We start from the raw sequence: 25,575 nt of genomic DNA, 5'->3' as shown, positions 1-25,575 counted from the left end.
GGTTAAAAGAATTAGGAAAAAAAGAGCTTTATGGGCCCTTTGTAAACCAAACCCTCTCGTTGTCAAAGCCAGTGGCAGCTACTGTTGAGCTACAGTCTCCACCTGAGTTTCCCACCACCAGCATGTCCTGCCTTCCCCCAATCCTGCCTTCTCTTGGATAAAGGAGAGAACGTGGGGCTTCACTGCGCACCTAGTTTCAAAAAAAGCGTGTATCAGAGCCTAAATTCTGGGAAGCCTACCGTTGTACAAGTCAGAGTCAGGCAGGAATGACAAATTAGGAACTGAAAGAGACCTTACATCATCTGCATTTCCTGGCAGTCAATACATGAATATTTCATACTGATTTTCATATAAATGTGTACGTATATATGCATACACACAGTCTTTTGTGCTTTTACAGCTCATTTTAAAAGAGCTTATGAGAGACTCGGTAGTCTGTTAAGACACCTTGCATGTTGTTTAGCCTAAATATTCCTTTGCTCACGTGAATCCCACGACTCCTGTTGTACTTTGGACATCCTTATCCTCAGAACAGAAGTCCAAAAGAGAACTTCTTGGGCACAAGGCCTGTCTCCTGCAACTATAAACAGTTGTATTACAAGAGCAATTGAGTTTTCTACCTCTGTTTGAAGAAGCCAGTGAAATAACCGAAAAGGGACAATCCAGCCTGGATTGACAAAGGCAGACCGGGAAAGATTACAGTAGGAAAAGACCTTTTACATTTCTCTTCTCAACCTGCACTAGATAATCCTCAAAAGGCAGTGCTGAAGTGAACACCACAAACTCTGAAATGTTCTCTGCTTTACACCCGTACTAAAGCATATTTTACCTGAAGGTAAATCCAGTTCGACGCCAACCCACGTTCCCTCTTGAAAGTCTGTGGGACCAATATATCTAACGGTGCCTGTCTTATTTGCGCCAACTGTGACATATTCTCCCTCCTTCAGCCACTCAGGGATTTCATTGGCGTCTTCAGAGTCAGAAGTCACTTCCAGTTTTTCATCTGCTGTCTCTGCTCCGTTATGGCTCAGTCCTCGTGCAGAAGGTGTGCTCTTGCCTGCTTCTTGCAGCTCTTCTGTGCTTAGTGGACACGCAGGATCTGTCCCCAGTATGCTTGTAAAGGACTTGAGCTCCGACGTCTTGACTTTCTGGATTTTGAAGGGGGAGGCTGCGACGCTGGGTTGGGACAATTGGTCGGGATGAAGTTGCGGTTTGGGAACCTCCAGTTCTGAGGCCGAGGCTGTTTCCGTTTTCCTCGTGGCTTGTCCTGCTGACTCCACTGACTGCTTAGATAGCAACTCCTTCTGTGGAGCGGAGGTAGAAAGAAAGGTTTTTGCACCAGCGGCCACAGAGGCATCATTTACCTGTTCACTCGGAGTCACAGGAGAAACAAAATATTTTGATTTCAAAGCATCACCTCCATTCACTTCAGTGCTGTCTTTGCGTCTTACGTGGGCACTTTGAAGGCTGGAGGCAGGCAGACTCTCTCTCTTAGCAGTGAGAGAGCTCTCTGTAGAGCTGTCAGAGGGCCTGGGCACGTCAGAAGAGACCTGAGCCACAGCGGGAGCTGGGAGGTCACCCCCTGGAGGCATCTGAGCTCCTGGCTGAAGGGCAGCATCGCTTCCTGCTGTAAGGGCTTCAGAGAGGGTGGCTGTTGAAACGCTATGAGAAAAGTAACCACTGGAGGCTTCGCTCAGAGGACTCGGGGGCCCTTCCTGGGCCTCCTGCGCCTGGATGTCTCCTGTGGGCTGCTGTAAGGGCACTTTGGGTGTCTTTTCTGGACTCTTTTCTGGACTCTTTTCTGCCTCTGATGACTGCACTGCAATTTCAAATGGCCGTTTCCCTGCTTCCTCTTGGTTAATCTGAAACAGAAAAGGATAGTAACTATGGAGATCTGATATCTAAAATATCCGGGCTAAAAAACAAGAAAAACCCCACACAGATATAGGGTCTTTGGGAAGTACCAAGGCACCAAGCTTATCTAAATCCCGGTGTGGCTGCCATCTCCAAAAGGTGCAAGCTGATCTGAAGTCAGCTTTTACAAACCTGGTAGGATTGTCAGCTCATTTCTTTCATTAATAAGAAAAGCGTCTAGCAAAAGAAATACGTTCTCCCATATTTACTGAAAAATTATTTATATTACAGGAATGGTCATTTGCTGTTTGAATAGCAGGATTTATATGAAATGTGAAACAGCCATGATCTATAAGTCTCTCTCAGTTATTTGGCTTACCTTTCAGGACTGATAAATCATGGCTTTCCAACTAAACTGTCATTTATGTCCCCGTTTCCAAACGCCGTTTCCCACCTCAATGTCGCCAGCACTGCACACTTTCAGAGTATGAAATTAACTGCACCTCATGAGATTAACAGCCCATTTTAGTGATGTATTGCTGGGCTGTAAAGTTTACTAAATCCGATAGATCAATATCTTTTGCCAGCACATGTACTCTAAAAAATTAGGATGTCTCTAAATCTCGTTGGGAGGGCGGGAGGGAGGAGACCGCTAATATGAAGGGGGGTGTGTGGAGGAAAGGTGGTTGGAGGAAGGCAGACTTGTGCATATCCGATGTATTCACTCTCAGGTGTGCATTTTTTGTTTATTGTGCAAAATTAACAGTGTTTTATCCCATCTAGTGGTATAACGTCCCAACTGGCAGGACTTTCACCCTATGCTGAAGTGCCTTTTTCATGGGAAACGTAACTGGCCTTTGAAGAAAGAGGAATTCGATTGAATTACAGGAGTTTCTGAATGGAAGGTTAGCTTGCTATTGCTTAATAAAATGTAAGAAAAAAGTTTCTCAAAATGCTAAAATGTTGACTAAAACTATATTTTTAGCTTTTCTACGGAGAGGGTGCTGCACACGTGGACTCTGGAGCTCTGTTCTTTCTTTGGGCTTTCCCTTTTAAGCTTTCAGATAACACGCATTTTGCTAAGACAATAAAAGCACAGTGGGAGAAAGCTGATTTGCTATTCATAAGACCGGAGTTCTGCTGAACTGTGGGAGATCATGGGGTCTATTTTCTCTCCAGCTTAGTGAAAGCCTTTTTTTCACGCCAGTATCATGAATCGGCTTGAAATGTAAAACCGAGAATTAAGCTCAACGCTCAGAATAAGAGACACGTTCTGTTTATAGAAAGCGTCACAGCCTAGCAATTTGCCTTTTAAAGCAGCAAAACAGCTAAATTTCAGCTAGTTAACTGCTAATGCAATCATATGATTAGCCAGGCTTTCAAGTATAAAAGTGTAACGAGCAACACGCAGGGAGACTTTTGCAGGACCTAAGAAAACGCAGCAACACACGCGGCATTTAATTGTCCCAGAAGGAAGCAACAGTAAAAGTGCAACAGGTTTTAAGTAACTATCCCAGCAGTTGCTTTTACCACCTTTTGTTTCCAGGCACGAGGACGTGCAAACTGCACCGTCGTTTCCGAGGGTACGCTCACCTGTTTTATCTTTGTAGCGCTGGCGTCAATACTGGCAGACTGAACCATAATTCGTGGGACAGGCTGCAGGAATGAAAAAAAACACAGCCTCATTCAGTTAAAGGATTAAATATTCTCAAGCTGGTATAACTGAAGGGAAAAACATTAAAATTTATATTTGCAGTTCTGGAATAGCAAGCAATCCTTTGTCACAGACAGACAAGAGTGTTGCTATTTCAATGCATTCTGCTGACATACTTTGAAGGGTCAAATAAACGCCTTAAACAAGGTAACACAGGCATCCTTGAATTTTAACGCACACAGCAGCTACAAGTACAAACTCATGGCCTACGAAGTTTTCTTTCATGCAGTCATTAAAACAGACCACTGAGCAACAAGATGCCAAAGTGGCCCGAGGTCACGCTGGTCTGGCTAGCAAAGTCCTCATCTGCAGTCCCTCTTCAAAGCTCTTCCTCCATCTCTAGCATCTTAAGCTGTTCTAGATTTTAGCATCGTTTACTTTAAACCACGTAGGTTTGTTTATTTTAAAGCAAATAGGAAGCCAGAAACCCTGCATCCTCTTTTCAAACACGGCATCACCACTGAATACACGTCACTTGCTAATCACGATATATTGGTCCCGTCCCAGGAGGCCTGCTTCTCGTTTTCAGCAGGATCTTCTCCATTTCAACAGTACCTGCTCCTTTATAGCCTGGCATTTGACAAGAAGGCTTTGACTATGAACGTTGCTCGCTCTGTATGCAGCTTTTTTCATTTAAAGATCTGAAATAATCACTTGAAACAGTCTCATGAGGCTGTAACAGCAAATGGTGACACTTGACTATAAATCTAAGGTTAAGCTGGGAAGCTGGGATATCATGCACTGTTGACACAAGAGGGAAAGGGACCATCAGTTCCATGAAGAACCTTGGGGAAGGAAAGCATGAAGAAAAGGAGAAAGGAGAAAACTACAGAAAACATCTCTCCTTAGCACAGTTAAATAATGTACTGCAAGTTCAGGCTCATACTTTCAAGCAAAGAGCTCTTTGAAGGGTGATGTATTATAAAATTTGGGAGCAGTCTGCTTTTTTTCTTTTTCTTTTCTTTTTTTTCTTCCTCTAAGGGAACCGAGAACTGCTTTTGCAGGAAATATGCAGGCAGTGCTAATTTCCAAGACAGCTATTTCCAGAATTGTTTAAAGAACTAAACCTGCCAACTGAAGAGTAAGGTACTCTTCTCTTGCATCCTTCCTAAGGACAGTAAAGCGGGAGTAGGACTAATCCGCTTCCAAAAAAGAGAGAAACACGGGGAAAAAGAGCAGCTATTATTTACGCAGAGACTGGCAGTTATTAAATAAAAACACAGTTGTTCAAAGTAAAAATAAAGAGGCAAAAGACAGACAAAAAACCCCAACAACTTCACAGTAGATCAAAATCATTTTGTAAAGACATTAAAGCTTTGGCTCAATAAAAGCAAGCGGGAGAGGAGGGGGGCGGCTTATCTTCAAACCTGCTGATTGAGACTATACCACTGAAGCGGGGTCCAGGGCAGACTGGCTCTGTCTAGGGGGCCCGAGGAATTAGCTTTCTGTGGTCCTTGCTGCGACACGCGCTTGGAGCTCTAGGAAGCAGGAGCTGACCAGAATTAGAGCAAATCAATGATGCCTAAAAACAAACAGAGCTTTAGGACTCGAATAAGGTTCATGATCCAGAGGGTCTGAGTGAGAATCCTCGTTTCCCAGAGTTTCAGCTGCAGTTAGAATAAAGCGGCAATCTAAAAGAAAAGGATTTCAACAAGTGCATCAAAAGCATGAGCCTGAAACCAACTATAATATTGACTTGGGAGTTCAGAGATCACCTAGAAGGGCGAGGTGCAGTAAGGACCCCAACCCACCTCAGACGTGCAAGGATAACTCAACTGTCGCAACAGCCAAGTGTTGAACCTCGCTTAGAAAGGAAAGGGATCATCTTCCTTACGAGGAGATCCGGCAAACGTTAGGTTTAACAGCAGCGTATCGTGGCGTCACCACGAACAGGGTATGGGGCAGAACAGTAATTCTCTGCTCTTCGACCATGTTTGATCCGCAGCAACTGGGCTGGTCCGTTAGGGAAGGGGACGCAAAGGCAAGGTGCTAAATGACTGCAGTAGCGACCGCTCTTTCTCTGCCGAAGAGGCCTGAGCTTGGGCAGAGAGGCAGGCAACAGCGGGATTTCTGTTTTCGAGTTCTTCATGACTGCACAAAAATATCAACTTTTAATGAAGAAAGAAGCTGTAGTCATAAGACTTCAGGGCTAATCCCTAGGCGGGCACCTACACGGGACTTGAAACCTTTTGCAGAGGTGCAGCGTGAAGCCAAGGCTGCTGAATACAAATAAACCTAGTTAAATAGCTCTATGGTCCACCGCCAAAGGCACTGCATTTTGGCATCTTGGAAAGGCTATACGAAGGAAAACTATCGTCCTCGTTGCTTCGACAGCACTGCTTCTGATCTGATACAGGAGGGGAAACGGCCTGTTTCAGCAGACCCGGTATCTGGAACCGAAGCTGGCTCCGGTTCTCGCACTGGCACCATAAAGCAATTGGATCTTTTTGCCCCGCTTTCTCCCAGCACACGTGCCATCCCCGGGAAGCGCTTCGAGGTACGGCGTTATTATCCAGACACAAGTCCTTAGAACTGGAATAAGAAAAAGTATTTGATGATACTTCTCAGTTCCTTTGATTTCTTTTCCTCTCTTTAAAAGAAACACAGGAAAGTGGGGTTTTTCTGGTTTTTTATCTCTCAAAACCCTTCAGTCTTACAGCATGCAAATCTGTGAAACCTAGAAAACACAGCCGATATCAAATAGCCAAAGAAATAAAACCGTTACACTTTAATCATTCCTCATCACTCGCTAAGACGATGTTCTCCTCTGGCAAAGGCTGGCAAATCTCAACCCCCTTACAGTAACTTTGCCAAGCACCGTTTAGAAAAACGCGGAGGAAAAAAAGCAATTATCAGAAGTGGCACTTGCCCAACTTTGCTGTCGACAAGAAACAGATCGGTAAAAACGTCCCCACTAGGGTAGCAAAACGCACTAAAACAAACCTTGATTGCGAAACGCAGTCAAGTTACCCGGTGGGGGTATTACAAACACCACATTTGACACCTTTTGCCTGCGAAGACATTTACTAGCTGAAAATTATTTCTGAATTTACAGCCAAATTCTGTCCCTAAACGTGCGGAGACAGCGGCTGCTAAAGTAGACATGCGTTTACCCAACGGCAAAACACGACCCTTTCACAGCGCTAATTTTTGGCACGGCTCCTTCAGCAAAATTGACAAAACACGGAGCAAGAGCGAACATGAAAGCAATCCAGTTGAACGCATCTTTGAACCAAACCGCAGAACAAAAATTGCCTTTATTTTTCCCCTACGAGCTGCTATTCTGCGTGGCGAGTTTGCAAGGCTTCGTTTCTCCAAGCCTGCTTGCACAATATATTCTGGTCAGACGGGAGCTGAGTTTGCCCATGACCGAAAGTCACATAGCTGTTAGGGCAACCTTGGAGGCCAACCTGCTACATTGGTGGGCTTGGATAAGAAAAGAGAATATGCACCTCACACCACATATAGAGGCACCACTAACCCCCAGTTAAACCTTTTTGACACCATATATTGCAGAGATGATGACAACCTCTTCAACGGACTCCGAAAATACGGTATTTCAATGTCATTAAACGTTTTGTAAGATGACTCTGATGATGGTGACCGATGAATTGGGTATGAAGCCTTTCGCCTTGATGCCAGTGGATGAGATTCGTAAAACGTTCATGCCCAACACGCGGAAAACGCGATGGCAGCTAACAGAAGCGGCTGGGCCAGCGCGTCTAAGCAGTGTCCTGCAGCCTCCAGCAACGATCCAGGCAAGGTCACAGCTGATGCAATCCTAAAGGACGTTATCAGAAAACTCTCACTGCTGTTGTCTACGCTTCGCCATCTGCAGATAGGAAGGACTAAGCTCAAGGAGTGTCACACTCTGACGGCGTTATGTTCATATCGCCACTTAAAAGCCACTGTTGGAAACTTCTCCAGGAGGGCATAGCAGTTGCTTCATTAAATGGGGATTTAAGTCAGTTTTGAGCACTTGGGATAAAAGACTTTTGCAAGCCACATGCAGCAACACAGTAAGAATTCAGAGTCCCCTAATAGACAGCCAAAAAGGTTGAATCCACTTTAAAAAAGCTCCCCTTCCAACAATATTCCTCCTTGCCCTTGATTTTAAAATCATTTTAAAGTCAGTCCTTGAAATGTAAAATCTCATTTATTTCATGAGGAGATCTGAAATCCAAGTACTTTTTTTTTTTTTTTTGAAGACACTGTACATTTAAATATTAATCCAAACTAAAAACCTTTTATTTCACCTTTCATATGTGGGAACATTTCAGCCAGTAATCATACTTCCGAATTCCACAGTTCTAATATATTTGATGCAAAATTAAACAGACAGTGTTTCCTAGGCAGCTAAATCATTGAGTTCCTAGTTCCAGGTGGAAAGATTAAAAGGGTAATTCGTAATCGTTTTCTAGTTAGTTTATAATGCGGTTTCAGCGGTGGTCTCTCGGAACTTTAAAAGACAGTTTTCCATGCTCATTCTCGTTAAAAAGTATTTTTTAAGAGGATGATAGGGAAAACTGAACCCATAAAGAAAGCGAAACACTAACAACTTGGTCACAAGAATTAGACACATACTAGCTCAGCTGGCTGCAGAGGATCTGTGAGCCAGGCTGATTATAGCATCTAAATGGTTCTTTATCTGAAACGCTGAAAAAAAGCCTTCTAGATTTAATAGAAGGTTCTACGAGGCCAAATTATTTACACTGGATTAAGGAATGTAAATTCTTTCGATTATACCATGCACATCCAGGGCACTACTGGTATTTTTTAGTGCACTGCCAGAGAAAGCCTCGTGTCTATTTAGATAGCTTTTCATTAACTGCGTTTCATTATTTTTTGGATTAATTACGACGTCTGCATCAGAAGGTGAAAGAGAACAAATTGAAAGCTGCCCTCTCCTCGTGTCACGCGTCTGCCTTTCTAGACCACAAACAGAGATGAATTATATTAGCACATGGAAATTCAAACAAGAGCTTTTTTTCGGCGAGATAGCAGTGACTCAGGATCTCTCATTTAAGCCATATGCTAACAAAAAGACATTTGACCATCCGACAAGGTACTTAGGTAGGAAGGTGACCAAAGCCCCCTTATCAAATGCACGTTGGTCAGAAGAATTTGCTTTTGCGACGGCAATGTCAAAAAATAGAAACTGAAATTTAATATGTACATTTTTAATATCAGCACCCAACGATGCCCTAAAATGTAATTACACAGGCAGTTCCCGGAGATCAACAGGGTCAGAAGGTAAAGAACAGTAATTCTGCTTGGTGCACACTATGAAAGCCTCAGCACGTTAATAAAAAAGACAAGCTTCAAGAGCATGTACATAATATAATTAAGCACAGATAGATGAAACTCTGATTCTCCCTTCACCTGCATATTTTAAGCAAGTATTTTAAACTTCTCCCCATCAGCACTAAGGGCTGGTAAGGCTTTAAATCTTGCTCACTGCAACACTAAGCCTTTTAAAGAACAGATTAGGAAAATAAAAAGCTATTCCAGCAATCAAAAAAAAAGGTTTAAATTGTTGGCTTTTTTATTTACAGAGTACTGGCAATTAATTTAAAGGCAGCAGATTACCGAGAAAATAGGCATTTTCTAACTTAAAAAGTATATAAACAGCTTCATCAGAAACCAATCTTTTAGGTACATAAACAGCTTCATCGGAAGCCGTTCTGCTAGTTACATAAAGAATCCTATTATGCCAAATTAATTCAATCTAACTAATTAGAGAGCAGGAAGTTCTTTCAATTATTTTATGTGCTGTCTGAGAAACACACTTGAATACGAGAGCAGATTTCATTAATTGCGGTTCATTATTCTCCAGATTAGTTACTAAACTTGCATCAGAAGGTCAAAGACAGCAATTTTGTTAGCTGCCACCACCTCGGCTGGAACGCGTCTGCTTTTTCGAAACTCGGGCAACAACCGACTACCGACAAAACAGAACGGGGAAAGACCGTCGTGTTGCGATAACTTTTGTTATGTGAGCATCGAAGGCTGATGCCAGCCCAAGCAATGGCATGTAATTGAAATAAAAAGTTGCTAAAATAGGTATTTTCAGAACAAGAGATCAGAGCTCTGTCTTCTGTGTACTCAGATAGGAGAGGAGATTTGGGAACACACATTTATCCACCCCGAGAGCCGCTTGGTGACAACGAACTTAACCTTTTCCGCAAGTTTATAAGTGAAGTGAAGCACTGCTCCCTTGGAAACGATGCTCAAAAGCACTAAAATCCCTGGCAGCTTAGCCCTAAGACGCTGCTAACAAGAAAATGCAGCAAAACAGAACTAATGCGTTCGGCAGAGATGTAGGGCCATCCAACCCCAAAAATTTAACCATAACAGACTAGATACTTACTACAACAGCTGGGCCAGCCATCTAGTTCAGTACGGTTCACCAGCATTTTTCCAGAGCAGGTTTTAATGACTTTAGATAATTAAACACTCTCAAATAACCTAACAGATATACGCTGAAAACTGAGCTCAACAACAGCTTCTGAAATTCTCCTTTGCTTAAGGAAGCTTGATGAACCAGGAGGAAGTGATAACGTGACCCACTTCTCACCTTTTTAGTATTTATGTCCAAAAGACTGTTATTACGTACCTACTCGTTTGCTTTTAGCCAGGTGAAGATCGTTTAGATCCTTCCATTTTCTCTGCAAAGCAGTCCTTTAGTAATTTCTGTTCCTTTTCTGTAGCTCTACCAATTTGTTGCTTACTTCCGGAGAAATAAGGCGGCGTTTATATTTCAGAGAGTTAATAGGCTGCCATATTCTAGCTTTGCTCACTGTAAGAGAAGTCCCTCGATTCCCTGTTACGTAGTTAGCTCACCTTGCAACGGCAGCTGAAATACCCTTTCGGTTCCCCTTCTCCCTCCCTCACGTTTTTTGGTATTTTATCACCTACTCTCGCCCTACACATTTCAGTCATGTCCCCTGGCACAAAAAGTCATTTCTTGTGTCCTTTCCATTGCGTGTTGAACAACATATGCAAGAATTAGCTAGTTTGCTGTTTAACTCTCGCAGGCCAGCGATGCGGTGGTAGAGCTGATGGCCAAACCCTGACCCCCATCGCAGTCCCATCATCCACCGAGTACACAGCCGTTCACCACCACCGTTTAAATTCTTCGGGCCAGTTTTTAACCCATATGACCACGTTTGTATCATCAAGCCGTTAGAAAGAAACGGCGAGAAGGATGACGAGGCATGATACGATGCCAAACCCCGTCTCACTACAACGGCACCTATTAACTTTCTGGGCCGTATAGAGGCAGCTCCGGCCGTAGCGGTTCCTTCCGTTACTGCTCTTCTACGCTCTGGGATTGCCAACGGGAATGAAGCAGCCCAGTTTGCCTCCTGACAGAGCAGTGAAGAGCACCTGTGAACATCTCAAACCAGTTACGTATGCTTGGAATACAGCCGAGTTGTTCTATTACAAAACTAAAAGCACCAAAGCTTGTAGTAATTTTAAGATTTCATTTCATTACAGCGATCCAGTGGTCATGAAAACTCTTGGGTTGCTCTCCAGTGCAACCAAGCATTAACACGTCACACACTTCTGTTCATACGTTTATAATTAGCTTTATTTCTTCTTTTTTTTAAATCAGAAATAGCATTCCCTCCTATTAAGAACTGTTGCGATCACAACCTGATTGTTTTAGTTGCCATAGAAATCCATAATGCAAATCAAAATTCCTTAAAATGGATGTCTTTGCAGTTTCAAACCTGACTTCAAGACAAATAATACAAGACTAATCTTGAACGGTAGGAAGGAGTGGGAACAGGTGGTTAGACTAGAGGCAGGAAATTAGGCCTCGTTGCTAATCTCAGCGCTCTGATTCAGCGAGAATTCAAGAAGTTGTGAAAGGCTCTCACTGCAATTGTAAAGAGCACCTATTTGCATCTTCCAATACCCAAATACCTTTAAAGAAAACCACTGCCTTAATTTTAGTTATCTCAATTTTATGGGTGAGTAAAGTAACACCGTTCCGGTCTCAACACTAAGGCTGTTGTAAGTGAAAGGTAACATGAAAAAGTAAAGCATTAAATAGGGGAAGATTTGAGAGTAAACCTTGCTCATTTTATTACTGTGTGGAGAACAAAACCACACTCAATTTAAAAATATTTTAAACCTGTCATATTTTTATTTGTGCTAGGTCTGTTATAAGTTATTTAAAAAAACCCAATATTTAAGTTTTAATGCATTTATGTTTTTGTTGTTGTTGTTGTTGTTTTTAAATATAATCACTGTGCTTCTACCATAACGAAATGACTCCTAGTAATCCACAGAGGTTCTTGTAATGGCAGGTTTAGTTGTAGCAAACAACTGAACAGAATGTCTGGATCCAACCATAAAAAATAGTTGTTTGAGGATGTTAGATTTTTCTAGAAGGACATCCTTTAAAATATTTCTCTGCATGTGAAGAGTTAAGAAAGGTCTACATCAACACGTAAGGTGCTTTCTAAGCTCCAGACTGGTGAACAAGAACAGAGTAGAGTTAGCTGGATGTGCAAACAAAACACGGACCAAATGGACTTACACAAATTTTAACAAACGAGATCTGGCTCCAGATTTATCTTCATAACTTCTTTTTTTTCCAGACTTACACTATGGAGGGCTATTCCTTTATAAATAAACTACAGCCTCTCATATAAAGAAGGGAATTTTAAATATAATGGGATTCTGCATTTCATCTGTTTGCTTCCGTTAAAAGAGCAGTGTTTTCTAGTCTGCTCGACCATTCATTAGCTGCCATTCAGAGCACAGAAGCCACATTTGGAGCAGATGTTTCGCATCACAGCATCCAAAAAATATAATGCTTCTCTGGCACGTGGACTAGACAGGAGAAGAAACAAAACCAACTGCCCGGAGTACAGAGCAAAAGACAGAAAAAGGTGACATGAGCTGGAGGGGGATGGTAAATGAAATCAAGAATTAAAAATAGAATTACATTTTCCACTTGGCATTACACAAACAACACTAAGTGCACTTCATAAATTTTACTATTGTTGCTGCAAGCGGTATTACCATAAATCACGCTGGTAGTACACTTGGCACTTTTAAAAAGCCAAGCGGGCTGAGTGTATCAATAAGTTTAAACAGCTCCACTATCTCTGGACAGGATGGAGGGGAAATGCATCACAAGGCTTTACTGTGACTAAAAGCTTGGTTTGCACTGCAGCAACATATAAAATAGCACTTTGCCAGCAAGTCTAACAGCACTCACCAGTATTACTGCATAGCCTGTTTGATTTAATTTTTTACCTGCTGTGCAAGAGGAGAGGTCTGCCTGCCCTTCTTCTCATCTCTAATGGGAAAGAGAGACTTCAGGAGCTTTGGCATCTGAGGCACGAAGGATTTTACAGGATTCAGGTAGGAAGCAGCAAGGCTACTAAGACCTGCTGGAAAAGTTGAAAGATGACATTAGTTATGGTTTTGGGTCGGGGGGGGGGGAGAAAAAAAAATGAAGAAAACTGTTATCACTTTGGTCAAACTTTAAGAGGACATCATCCAGTGGTCAAAGCATTGGCAAAGGAAAAACTCTTAGTGCTTGCCCCTTCCTTGAAAGGGATATAGGAATTTGGGTAAGTTTTAATCCGTGGCCACAGTATACTCCTGGGCAGAATACAGAAAAAAAATTCGCCACTTGGTGTTAAAAAAGCTTCTTGTTTGCAATTGGAAGCATAAATGCTTTATAATTTGCAGAAGCAGAAATACTCTAGAAAGAAAATTGAAAAAGGATGGCCATACAACACAGTTTTAATGGCATTTACAAAACCTCCTAGAAGTAGAAGATGAGAAAATCCATGTTTTAAAAAAAAAAAGTAGGCACATTCAACTTCTCTCACACTGTTTTTCTACTCTACTCTCCCTTGAGAAAACACCATATACAGTAGGTGCAACCAACTGCAAAATATTCATCCAATTCCAGTGCTGGTTATTTTCTGAAACACTAGTAGCCTTGTTGTCTTCACTGTTTCACTCAGGTAACGGATGACACATTATGAGCCCAGCTAACTTTTGGTTAGAAATTAAGCTTCTGAGAGAAAGACTGCCTTTTCAGAAATCAAAGACAACTCTCAACACTTGGCACTTACCACTTTGCAGAACTAGTATCCGATTTAAAGTAAAGGCTATCTACAGTAGGCAGGCAGACAGCGCAAGCTTAGTCATGACTGCTATACGTTCACACAGTAAAGAGCGCAGAAAGGGAACTGCGCAGACGTTGCTTTGGAAAGGAAATTGCTCTGCTCTGCAGAGCCATTCAGGAGCGAGGGCGATTTCGTTCCATTTTCACTGGAGCTGGCTGAGCTTCAGGAAAGCCCTTACCTGGATCAGGAGAGTGATTCTGCTGCACAGAGCCTGGCAGAGAGGTACGAGATGGACTAATGCCTCTACTGGAATTTGCGGCACCTTGGGATACATCTTGCTGGCTCTCCCATCGACCCTAGGGGGGGAAAAAAAGGTTGAATTTTTCAAAGTTAGCACACTAGCACGAGTACAGCCATATTTATACACCATGCCATCTTGCACAGCCGCTTTGCAAAGTTCACAATGCGCAGAGCTGAGGAAAGACCCTTCCCCTGAGGCACTTATAGTTGAAAGACCCAATCCTGCAAAGATAAGCACCCTCAGCTCCCATCAGCATTAAGACACAGAAAAAAAATCTATATTTACAAGTCTACAATATTTCACTCAATTGCGCAGCTGTATTCTGGAAGTTGAGTACCTTATAACCAGGTGAAAACAAAATAGCACTGTCTGCCCCAAAGCCCTAAATATTTTGTGTATCTGATCAGGAAGTAGTCGTCGGTGAAGTCTGGATGTAGATAGTGTAGGAGAAAAGGGGTAAGGACACGCAGAGCTCCAAACAAGAAAAGAAATATGATCTTAGACCTAAAAGCTGGATGTTGGGGCCTAGGATCAGATAATGGACAAGCTGACCAGATGAAGAAGAAACAAACTGTGGTAGCTCCGTTTCTTTTTAAGAGACGGGAAGAGAGACGGAATACATGACAACAAGTAGCAGATACCAAGGGTCAAGGAGATCAAGCAAAGAGAGGTTAGAGTTTTGACATGGTTAATGGAGACGAAATGCATGCTTTTCAGATCTGCAAGAGCATGAGTACAGATGAGGTCGTAAAACCAACAGAGAAGGCAGCAGGCTACCTTCCTTCCCACAGCTCCCATGACTCTCTAGATGGATTCCGACTAAATGGATCCCCCGAGAGGTAGGTATCCAACCCGTGTGAGGGGTATGATCTCTTTTCAGACCAGTGTGGCTACACAATTAGCTACATGGAGCTAATTTACTTAATTTATAGGAGATCTTAATGCAATCCTATATCTATTTACAGAGTCTATGTGTCAAAACAGCCTGGCCTCAAATGCCACAAATAGTCCTGACGTCTTGTGGAAAAGCTCTGTCCTGTTCGGGTAAGCAGAGCGCCCTCAAGACTACAAGCTTGGAAGGTTTCACTGTTCCACAAGCAGAGGTTGTGAAGACACGATGGTGGTAAGGCAGATAAACCAGTACAAACTGAAGTCTGATCCCACTTCTGGTAAAATTTAGGCTATGGTCAAGTGCACTTTATTTGTCCAAATTCTGTATGATATCTGTATTTGTCTGTATTATTTCTATCTATATCTGAACCTTGCCCGTACTTTTAAAAGAGGTAACAGAAACAGAAATGCTTTGACAATGCGATGGCACAGTGAACATGGTGATAAGGAGTCAAAAGGTGGACAGATCTGCTAGGTACCAGACAACAAGTTTTATGTATTTCCCTTTGAGGAGGGAGGTACCTTTTCAAGAAGCTTCACACTGTTGGATGCAAGGAAATAATCTGACCTTGAACAGGAAAATGACAGGCAGCTAAACTAATCTTAACTGTAATTCGAAGTCCTGAATGTTTCACAGGTAATAAATAAGCCAGGATAGGAGGAATAGATTTCTCCAACGGGTTGAAGGTCACACTGAGCAGCCCAGAGCAAAAATCGTTTCCATTTGGATCTATAAGTTAGTCCCATAGAAGCAGTCCTGCTTTGAATAACAAGTAAACTGCAGTTTTGCTGAGCAGCACCTGTCTTCAGATCGGAACCAGCTAACGACCATCTGATTAGATACAGAGACAACAGGCTCCGTTTCTGTGAAGTAGCATTCTGGAGATCTAAAGAGTGAGCTGACTGGAAGCAGCCACCCTGAAAGTCAAAACTGGTGTAACCCAGGCTCGGAGTAACAGTATCACCAGGACTTTGTTTAGTCTTGTATTTTTGATGCCTTTGGGGTTTAAGCCCTTCTTAAAAGCTTCCTGCTTTATCAGTGTGGATGACTGAACTGTTCTACTCATACCTGAAGCCCTTCTTATCCTGCCATTTTGACTATTTCATGCTCTGCAGTAGACCTTTTGAGGCAGCATGGAAACATCCAAAGACTTTGGGCTATGATCAATCTGTCTTCCCCTTTCAGTAGGTGGACTGAAGTCTCCTCTGACTCCCGCTGATGGATTAGTTTGCAGGAGGAAAATAAAATGTGAGAAAAGAGTTCATATTATATCCAGATGAGGAAAATATCTCCATGCAATTCTGTCTTCTTTGGATACCCCAGCTCAGCGGTGCTGAAGAAGTTTAAAGAAAGTAGAGGAATATTTGGTGGGATGCAGTCACATGACTCAAAGAATGATGAAATACCATTTGATTTTGTTGCCTTAGGGTCTGGTACTGATGTCAGTCTGGGAGAAGTTGACATGAGGTTAAGCAAAAGAAACATGGAAGAGCAAAAAAGCTCTTCTGAAGGTTTCTTTTTCAGCCAAAGTTCCTTAGTTCCTCACTGTTCTAGTGAGCCAGAAAGTGAGGTTATTTCCATTGATCTACACGGTACCAATTTGGTGAAAAACCTCTGGTTCCCAGTAAAACCTGAAGGTTAAGTTGCACAATATTGTCCTCTTACATGGCTTTTGGATACAAAGCTTTTGAGCTACAAACTGTTAGGCACTTCAGAAAGGAAAGACAACTGTCAAAGACAGCATAGCTATTATGTCAAGGTATTCTAAGAACAAACTGTGAAATTTTTCATTGTGATTATAGGCAGAAGAACACCTGTAAAACAGGTCAGAGGTGCCTTCCATTCTTTGTGCATCTAATTTATCCAATTTGTAAGTCCACTGAATTTTTAAACTTTCAGTGCAAGCAGCCTGGAATGTGAAAATCCAGCTCTGTATCTTAAATCACCCCCAAGAGATGCTGTACTGCCACCTCACTTGACACTCGTGCTGATGTGCAAGATGAAACAGAATTCATCTCACTCTCCCATAACCACATCATATCTGTAGTGATAACAGGAGTAAGAATTGGCTTGTCCTCATTTAAGCAAGCAAATAAAACTCAGAGGTAAGACCACATACAGTTCTGTTAACCTAATAAGAGACAAGTGTAACACTGTGTTCTGAAGCTAATTTAGAAGGCATCTCCCTGCTTTCTTGTCCAGTTAGGTAGCTTAAGCTTGTGAGTCATTATTAAAAAAAAAAAAAAGAAAAAAAAAAGAAAAAATCAGAGCTGGCTTGCTCTTTAGAAGCTCTCTGCTACAAAGCTGTCTTTAGGCCTCTGGCGTCAGTACACAGAGATAATCTTTAGCGTTCTTCAAAAATGTGCCAAACCCACTTCTCATCTCCAGTCCAGGAGAACGACTTTTCCAGCTCTTCAGATGAGAATGTCACCGCTCATCCATGCGTTTAGTAACAAAGAGACAACTCTTGCTGCATTGCTATGAAGTCTAGGTCCTGATTCTGGAAACTTTCTGATCTGTCTATTTTAGTTGCACTGACACCACCCTTCCTTTTTATTCTAACTTGTTTTATATTCTTTGTTTGCAGGGGAATGATTCCTGGCAATTCGTAGGGCTAAAAATCAAAGTATAGTCCGTATTGATAACTTTAATAGTATGAATGGTCCTTTACATATATACAGGAATGAGACTCAAGAACCATCCTACCAACCCAAAAATCCATGGTAGAGACAGCTGCAAAACAAGGAATAATGAGATTAAAATTAAAGAGGGAAATGAAGTAATGGAATAAAAGTTAAGGAGAGGAAGATCCTGAAAAAGTATCAAGGGCTTCTCCTAACATTAAAGTATACAGGCTTGACAGATAAGTTCTGCATACAATTCAGGATGCAATTACTATCCTGTGACTGATGTTTCTTACGCTACAATAAACCACTTGCTTGAAATTAGTTTACTATAGTCACTGGTAAGCAAAACCAAATTCCTGGTAAAATAATAATTCATCAACACTGCAGAAGACTTCTTACTTTTACATACTCATTGAATTCCTCTCCAAGTTACAAAGACAACTAACTTAGCCGAAACCCAGCACGTGAGGCTGTTGTTGGATTCCTTATGCTAAAATAGATAGGATTGATATCACCAGTCTGGCTTTACGATGTCTGTGCGCTACAGGAACATTTATGAATTTTTGTAGCATTTCCTAGTGATTACAAAAACTTCCATTTATCTCCATATAAAAAACCTCAACCAGGTGCCCATCTGAAACCGGAAATCTCTAATGGGGGAGTTTGCACTCCCATCCCCTTTACTGTCCTAGTAGCAAGCGCTTTGAAATTAAGCACGCCGCAAGCAAGGAGGTAAGCTACACAATTCCAGCCCCATCTTACAGCAGTACAGCGTGCTTGTCAGTGGTTATACCAAAGAGCTGCAAAAACCCCATGCAAACCACTACCAATTAATTGCAATTAACCAAAGCCTGGTACAACCAGAGGGACAACCATTCCTCTGAGAGCGTGAACACGATACAAAGGATAAACGTCTTTTCCACTGGCCCTCTATTAATTTAAATTCACTCTTTCCCAGAAATCAAAAGTTGTTAATGCTTAGCTATCTGATGGAAGCCTTAAAGCCAGAGGAAAGACATGGAAGCAGCTCTCAATGTTTATCTGATCTCCAAGCTGATGTATACATGGCTGGCACATATTTGCTTGCTTTCTGTGTCCATCTGTTTTTTCACCTGAGATGGGGTCATTTGCGAAATACTGCACCCTATCACGTTTATATGTCCACAGAACTGTGAAACACGGTATCTAAATAGCTACAGCTCTGTAACAAGCTACAAGATGCACCCAAGATGGAGAATGTTCTCTCATCTGTACCAGTTTCATACTGCTTTAATGACAGGCTTTTCAATGGAAAAACTCATTTGCCATGTACTATGCAAATGAGACACCAACAGCAGCATCTTTAAAGCAGGAAGTAAAAGCGTTTAAGTGAGCAAAATAAACTTTATAGTGAGATAAGATGATTATCTCACTCATTAGGTGGACCTAATGCATTACCTCTGCCGGGACCTTTGGACTCTGAAACATGCAATGAGGGAAATTATTAAAGGGAAGGGAGAAAAAAACAAAAATAAAAAAAATCATTAAGAACTCAGATCTTCAATTTTTGAGATAAAAACTATAATATTGAAACATTCCACAGTTCTCTCTGTATACAACTTGCTATAAGCACTTTATTACCTGCACATATTTTAGCATTCTCCACATGGATCAAATGTAGCATATTTAGCAACCAATGCTAGAGCACTGCATCAAAATTCTATTATTCCATGCAACTGCATTATGCATTAAAATGCCTTGTCACCATCAGATTCTCCCTTTTAAAATGACTACATGCATGCTGGGCAGAATATCTATCAGGAGAAGGCACTTCAGTTTATCTAGGCTTTGGAAAATAAGTTTAAATTTAATCTTTCTCTTTTTAAAGAAATACTTTTGATCTGTACTGTTATTTTTATAGAGCGTAATGGGGTTTCTCAAGCTTAAGACTGCTGGTTTCCCTTGTGAAGGTCAGAGACTCACTGCACTGGTCTCTACTCTATCCTTAAGGTGGACCTGGACTTACATGTGAGCCCAAATTTGTTCCTTACCCGAAAGGTTTGCATCCGACCAGGTAAAAGCTTTGGCAGAGCTTTGAAGCAGTGACAATGAGAAAATTTTCCCTGACAAACGCTCTCCCATGTAATGCACGGCTACGTATAATCTGGTCTGCTGCTGTACGTCGCATAGCAGGCGGCAGCAGCGCTAAAGATGGGAAGGAGGCCTGGGAGCCTTCCCAGGGAGAGCTAGTGTTGCATGGCCAAAGCCACCATGTCCCAGGAATGGCCCCGAGGACGTAAAGAGCACGAGGGTGCACCCCATCTTTTACAGCTATTTCTTGTTATATGCCCAAGACTGGCATAATGCAGTCGCTGTGGCTGTATTTCTTCTAGAGAATATTTCTCAGGAGAGTTTCAGATACTCACCCGGTTACTGCTCAGGTTATAGGGGGGAGCTAAATCTTGGCGGCTTCCAGAAAGCTGAAATGGTTAAGGCATGCAGAATTATTTCTTAACATAGCTTAAACGACTGATAAACGTATACCTTTTGACAAAAACAAAGAAGGGTGAAAAGACACCGTCTTGCAGTTAAAGCAGAACTGAAAGCCAAGAGACATAAGGTGAAATCCTGGCTACTGACTGCAAAGGAGCCAGCGTTTGGCAAAAAGTTTTCATTACTAGTTCCACCAAAGCATTTGATTCCAAATTTTGGGCAATAAAGTGTCTCATTTTTCCTAGGCTCTAAACAGGAAAAGATAATGTCCCTATGAGGCTGTTACAAAGTTTAACTCATTAAATACTTGTAATTTGCTTTCAAATCTTCTAGGGAAGATGAAAAAATCTTCAACTTGGTATGTAAATGAAACACCTCCAGTGTTCAGAAAAAACTGCAGGAGTTCCTTTTACACTGCTTTTTCAGATGGTCTGGATTGTGTGGATGCCAGCGTGCTTTAAGCATACTAGCCCGTATGGTGAAAGGATTCACATTTGCAGGTTTTGCCTCCGCTTAGCAATTTACATGCTCATAAACAGCACAAATAGAAGGATCAAGCCAAAGGAAATTCATTGCTGTGCTCTGCGACTCTGGCATTCTAGGGACCTGTAACGGAAAGGCTGGACTTGCTGCCCTCATCGCCCTGTAGATACCAGCACTGAATACTCACCCGATTCACATTGGGAGAGCTCAGGCTCCTGCGGTAGAGTTTTCCTTTTCCCATTAGCTGCTCCTTTACAGCAACTTCCTGCCAACCACACAAAAAGAAAAAAAAAAAAAAAGAAATTCCAACTCCAATTATCCCAGGGTAGTTCAGTCTATATATGAAAAATGTTTCTAAACAGCCTTTTGCACAGGCTTCTGTCTCAAAGGTGCACTATAATCTAAAATCGCACATAACAGAGTTACAAGCCTAAGAGTGGACAAGTTTTAACATCTAGTGTTTTGCTGATTGACGCAGGTAGGATTTTACAGCTGGTTCTCAATCCATGACACGACTGTCACAGATGCAAAGACTTAGACTCCTTTTCCTAGCTGAGCTCTTATTTTAATCCTTTAAACTAATTACACATGACAGGGAACTTGCTTTCAATACTTAGAGTGCATCGCACTTCGCCATTAATTTATAGTGGGTAGGCACATACTCTGGCTTGTTTTGCATAACTTTCTTTTGTGCTTGCATAATTAATATCCAGAAGAACAATTTTCAATAAATGTTTCCCTCTCCTGTGTTTTTCCTGGTAAACAGATCAAGTTACAGTTCTTAGGATTAACCCAATCACCATTGTCTTTACTGACAGAACAGGTTTGGTTTGTCCATGGCAGAATATGTGCAAAATGACAAGAGCTCCTAACCCAGAGCTAGAAACAAGAACTCTAACCATAATTAGCAAGGCACAGTCTTAAAAACAAACTGAGGACCCCACAATAGACAGTGCATTTAATATAAAGCTTCCAGTCCCATCCGTATCGCAGGCAGCTGAATGAGAACATCTCTGTAAAGAGATCTACGCCTGCACATTTGCTTCTTTGGACTTTTGCCACAGGCACGCTTTGAAAAGCTGAGGTATGTAGCGAAGTGAAGTGGTCTTTTCCTTTTTCTTTTTTAAGCCATTGTAGGCGCTTATGAGAACATTTCCATCGCCACGCGGTGTTCTCAGTAAGCGTATTCTCTGCTGTTCCACTACAGCCCTAAAAACAGACCTGGCGCAGACGATCCAAGGTGAGGATGTTCTCCACAGCCAGCACGCTCCGCAGGTATTTCTCAATATAGGCTTCAGAGTCAGCTGAAGCTGCATCTTCAACATTTGCTGCCATTCTGGCTAGTGCTTCCCGCTCTTCAGCTCCTTGTGCATCCTGGGAGAAAGACAAGAAATGCCCTCGTTTTTGAATAAAAGAAAAATCTCACACATCAGTCCTGCAGAGAAGACATTTTTAAAACATGGAAGAGAGATTCAACATCGTTCTTCCTTCAGCTCAGGGGCAGATGCAGACGTCTTGTTGGAGATTTCTGAATATAAGCCTAACCGCACTGAAGGAGCTTGTGCAACGCACGCTGGATGGGTGCTCCCACCACGGTTGCAGTCATCATCTCAGGCTGTACGTGGTTACTGCTCTTGCCTTTTGAGAGTCTCACGGCGAGACATTGCCACTGACTGACCGAAGGACTGCATTCAGATATTTTGTAATTAAAAAGCACTCAAACACATTTGGGATGTTATTTATCCTGTGAGGAAAACAAAATTCTAAATAACTTGCAACTAAAAACACTGCTGCAGAAACATTTCAGCACAGAGCGCTAAGTACAGCGGAACAAAAGGGAGTCGGGCAGTATCAGCAACCAGGGTTTCGGCTCTTCACGTGTTAATGTTTTTGCAAGTGCTTGCAAGTGCAAGTGATAGAGCATCGGTTTGGAAGGAAAGGATTAACATCGAAGGAAAGTATGAACATGCTCAGAAATCAAGGGCTAAATCAAGACATTACTTAGAAGGAGGCAATTTTTTTTTAAACCTATTTTCATGTTATCTAAATTTCAAGTCAGGCACTTCATCTACCCGTTTTTCTCCCCCTTTTTCTCTCCCCTCCCACAGCCCTAATAAAAGGTTCTTTAAAATGTTTCTTTGAGGACTTAAGCAAACAGATCCTCACTCAACAGAATATACAGTGACACTGATGAGGCAGCATGTAAAGAAATTCTCTTAATCTTTCTTAAGAACCATAGTTTGTGCTTGAAGCAGCAAGAGATAACATGCTCAAAACAAGCAAAAAAGATTCCTAACCCACTTCAGATATTTTGAATTCCTATTCACCTCTGGAATATTGGAGACTATCTCAAAAGTGACACCACAGCCAGGAATTGAACTTCGGTGAGACATTCTTCTGAGGAAACTCTGTGCAAAGCCCTGCAGGAAAAAAAGAAAAAAAAAAGGAAAATATTTCTTGCTTTAAGAAAAAAAAAAGTTTTAACATACTTCATCTGAAGTAAATACAGTTTACATAGGAAGAAGCTCAAACCCAAAGACTAGCCAACGAGTTTGCAGGATGCAAAGATTTTAGCTCAGAGAGAAATCATTTGCTTGTCTGTATTTCACATGCAGGAACAGGATTAACTTCCCTCATTGCAAGGTGACCGCTTAACTAGCGCACGCAGCATTTGCTAGTTCTAGACTTTTTTTTTTGTAGAGCCCTAGGTGACTCGTCTTGAATATTGACAAGAAGAGGCATTAAATTCTTGACCAAAGAGATCGTTACGAAGAATGATTTAAGGGGGCATGGACATTGTTTATGCTGACTTGGCGCCTTGCAGGGTTAAGAACTGGACTGGTGAATTAATGCAGAGATGAGTCATTCAAAGATGCTGCTGAGACAAACACCCAGGAAAGGTTATCGATGAGGATTTTTAGAAACCTAGCAAGAAAGCTGAAGATTATGCGTTGGATAATAGTTAGAAAGCATCGTTGACTAAATCTGTAGGAAACAGAATTGATGAAGACTTAATACAATTATAATTATTGGCAGGCTCAATTTATGCGTTGAGTAGGCTCTTCCCATGCTACGTGATCAAAAAATTCCCTGTTCCCTTCCTCAGAAGAAGCTTTTGCTTAACCAAGGCATCAAGAGCTGCAGTTCTTTTATTTCTAACATTAAAAGCCGTCTAGAACTGCCTACAGGGTTTTGGGGTGTGACCACAGCTCTTCTGCTCTTGCTCCAGATTTTAACTACAGGTGGGCAAACAGAAGAGCAGGTCAGGCTTCCTGCTTTGTCATCGTCACTGCCACCATCACTGCCACGGGAAGCTGGATTTTGACACAATGCTGAACAGAGTCTCTGTCTGCCCATCATCTTCCTCAAGAATAAAATATTTTTCAGGACCTGCTGCTGCAAAGGGGATCACAACTGCTTTCCAGTTGTGAAACATCCCGCTTTTACCTATGCAGTATCATAAGGGAACAAGCCAACTGGAAGATACAAAGGACCAAAGTGACTAACTTTGAGGAATTACACAGGGAACCCTTTCTCCAACCATCGCTACTTACCCTTAAATATCTGGGTCTCAAGTGTGAATGCTTATACCTAGATACATATATATACACAGAAATGGTTATCAGTAATGTGGGAACATACTGTAGGAATAGGGATATGCACAGGTTTCTTCTGATGCACAATTTTTGCAAAATATGAACTCCAAGCTCATGAAGCGTTAACTCTTTCCACTTTTCAGTGATCGGGAATAAAGCAATTACTGAGCAGTCAACACAAATAATACTGAAACACAAAGATAATCTCTCATATTCCATGTTACACACGAGCCTTTAAAAAAAGGCTGTATTGTCATCCACAATACTGAAGATACTACAAAGATTACTTGTCATCTCGGAGTCTCTCTGCAAGCAGTTAATGTATTTCTCTCGCTCAGGGAGAGCGGAAGGTAGCTTCAAGGAAAGAGTCATAGCAGCAGCACATTGCACACAGCAGCGGCGTATTTCACAAATCACAGCCTTCCCTCCTTGAAGCACTGATAAACCTGGGGCAGAGTGAAAACGTGAAGGATTATAAAAGATATACCTGTCTGCCATAAACGTTAACACAGATGCGTTTGCGTAACACTAATTGCATTTCTGCAGGATGGCTGAGCTGGACAGTGGCTCTCACAATAAGGTAAACTCGTTCATCCGCGGCTGTTCCTTTACTGAGCTGGATACAGTCGTGGACTGTGGAATCCCACGAGGCTTCTGCTTTCACCTGCAAAGGAAAAAAATGTATCCTCTAATAAGCATAATTAGGAGTATAATTAACTGTAATTAATTAAGCATAATTAACAAAAATACATAATACATAAATTTTGAGAGCCAGCTTCTCCAGCTCACTCCCTATGAAGAAAAATGCCTGCATTTTAGAAGAGGCCATTAAAAAATAAAAAAAAAAAAAATCAACATTAGTTTGCCAAATGAAGATGTTGGGATTAAAAATGCCAACTTGCTCAAACTCTGGAACATTTCACCTTGAAGAAAGATCTTTTATTAATTTTTATTAATTTATTAAGATAAGCCAGAGAGCAACAGACACTGCAATGAAGTTCTTCCATTACACTACATGAAAACTATCCATTCAGTATTTAAGAAAGGAGTTTGCTGAAACAGTTGTAGCAATACAACAAAAGCTGGAATTTTCTTGAAGGTTAAAATATAAATATTGCAGAAGGTTTATATGGCTTATTTTCAAGTCGTAAGAAAGACAGCCTAGTAGCAATCTTTCCAGGCTTTAAAACAAAACCACAAAACCAACAACCAAAAAACCCAAAGATCATCAGGAATAAAGCTCCTCTAAGAACACTAAAAAGAAATAAGCTTCACAGTAAGGAGCAAATTTTAAGGGGAAAAAGTCACAGATATTATTCCAAAACCAACAGCAAGAATTAACAAGCCACCAATTTTAGAGCTAAAAGTTTTAATTAAAAGAAACCAATATACAGCAAGATATGTGACATGAATACCTCAGCCTAATAAAGTAGCTCCCTACCCCCATAAAACTATGAGCTACGTTGTAAAATGGGGCATAATGAATACAACCACCCACAGTTAAAGAACTTAATCCATAGTCACAGTTAAGAT

At 41.6% G+C, this 25,575-nt stretch overlaps 1 protein-coding gene across 1 annotated transcript in view; it reads right to left on the bottom strand.

Annotated features, from left to right (window-relative positions):
• The window catches only part of KIF13B (kinesin family member 13B), a 63,731-nt gene that overhangs the window by 3,154 nt on the left and 35,002 nt on the right, over positions 1–25,575 (bottom strand). The window contains exons 26-34 of the mRNA XM_067294627.1: positions 24,530–24,706; positions 22,774–22,866; positions 21,668–21,820; positions 20,634–20,711; positions 19,897–19,950; positions 13,910–14,027; positions 12,845–12,981; positions 3,448–3,510; positions 830–1,862 (exon numbers count right to left, since the gene is read on the bottom strand). Of these exons, the coding sequence (XP_067150728.1) occupies positions 830–1,862; positions 3,448–3,510; positions 12,845–12,981; positions 13,910–14,027; positions 19,897–19,950; positions 20,634–20,711; positions 21,668–21,820; positions 22,774–22,866; positions 24,530–24,706 (1,906 nt within the window). The remainder of the gene's footprint in view (positions 1–829; positions 1,863–3,447; positions 3,511–12,844; positions 12,982–13,909; positions 14,028–19,896; positions 19,951–20,633; positions 20,712–21,667; positions 21,821–22,773; positions 22,867–24,529; positions 24,707–25,575) is intronic.

This window comes from Apteryx mantelli, chromosome 3 (genome assembly GCF_036417845.1).
Source record: "Apteryx mantelli isolate bAptMan1 chromosome 3, bAptMan1.hap1, whole genome shotgun sequence".
NCBI lineage: Eukaryota > Metazoa > Chordata > Aves > Apterygiformes > Apterygidae > Apteryx > Apteryx mantelli.
The sequence above is the reverse complement of the archived record's forward strand: the minus strand, read 5'-3'. Positions and strand labels throughout refer to the sequence as shown.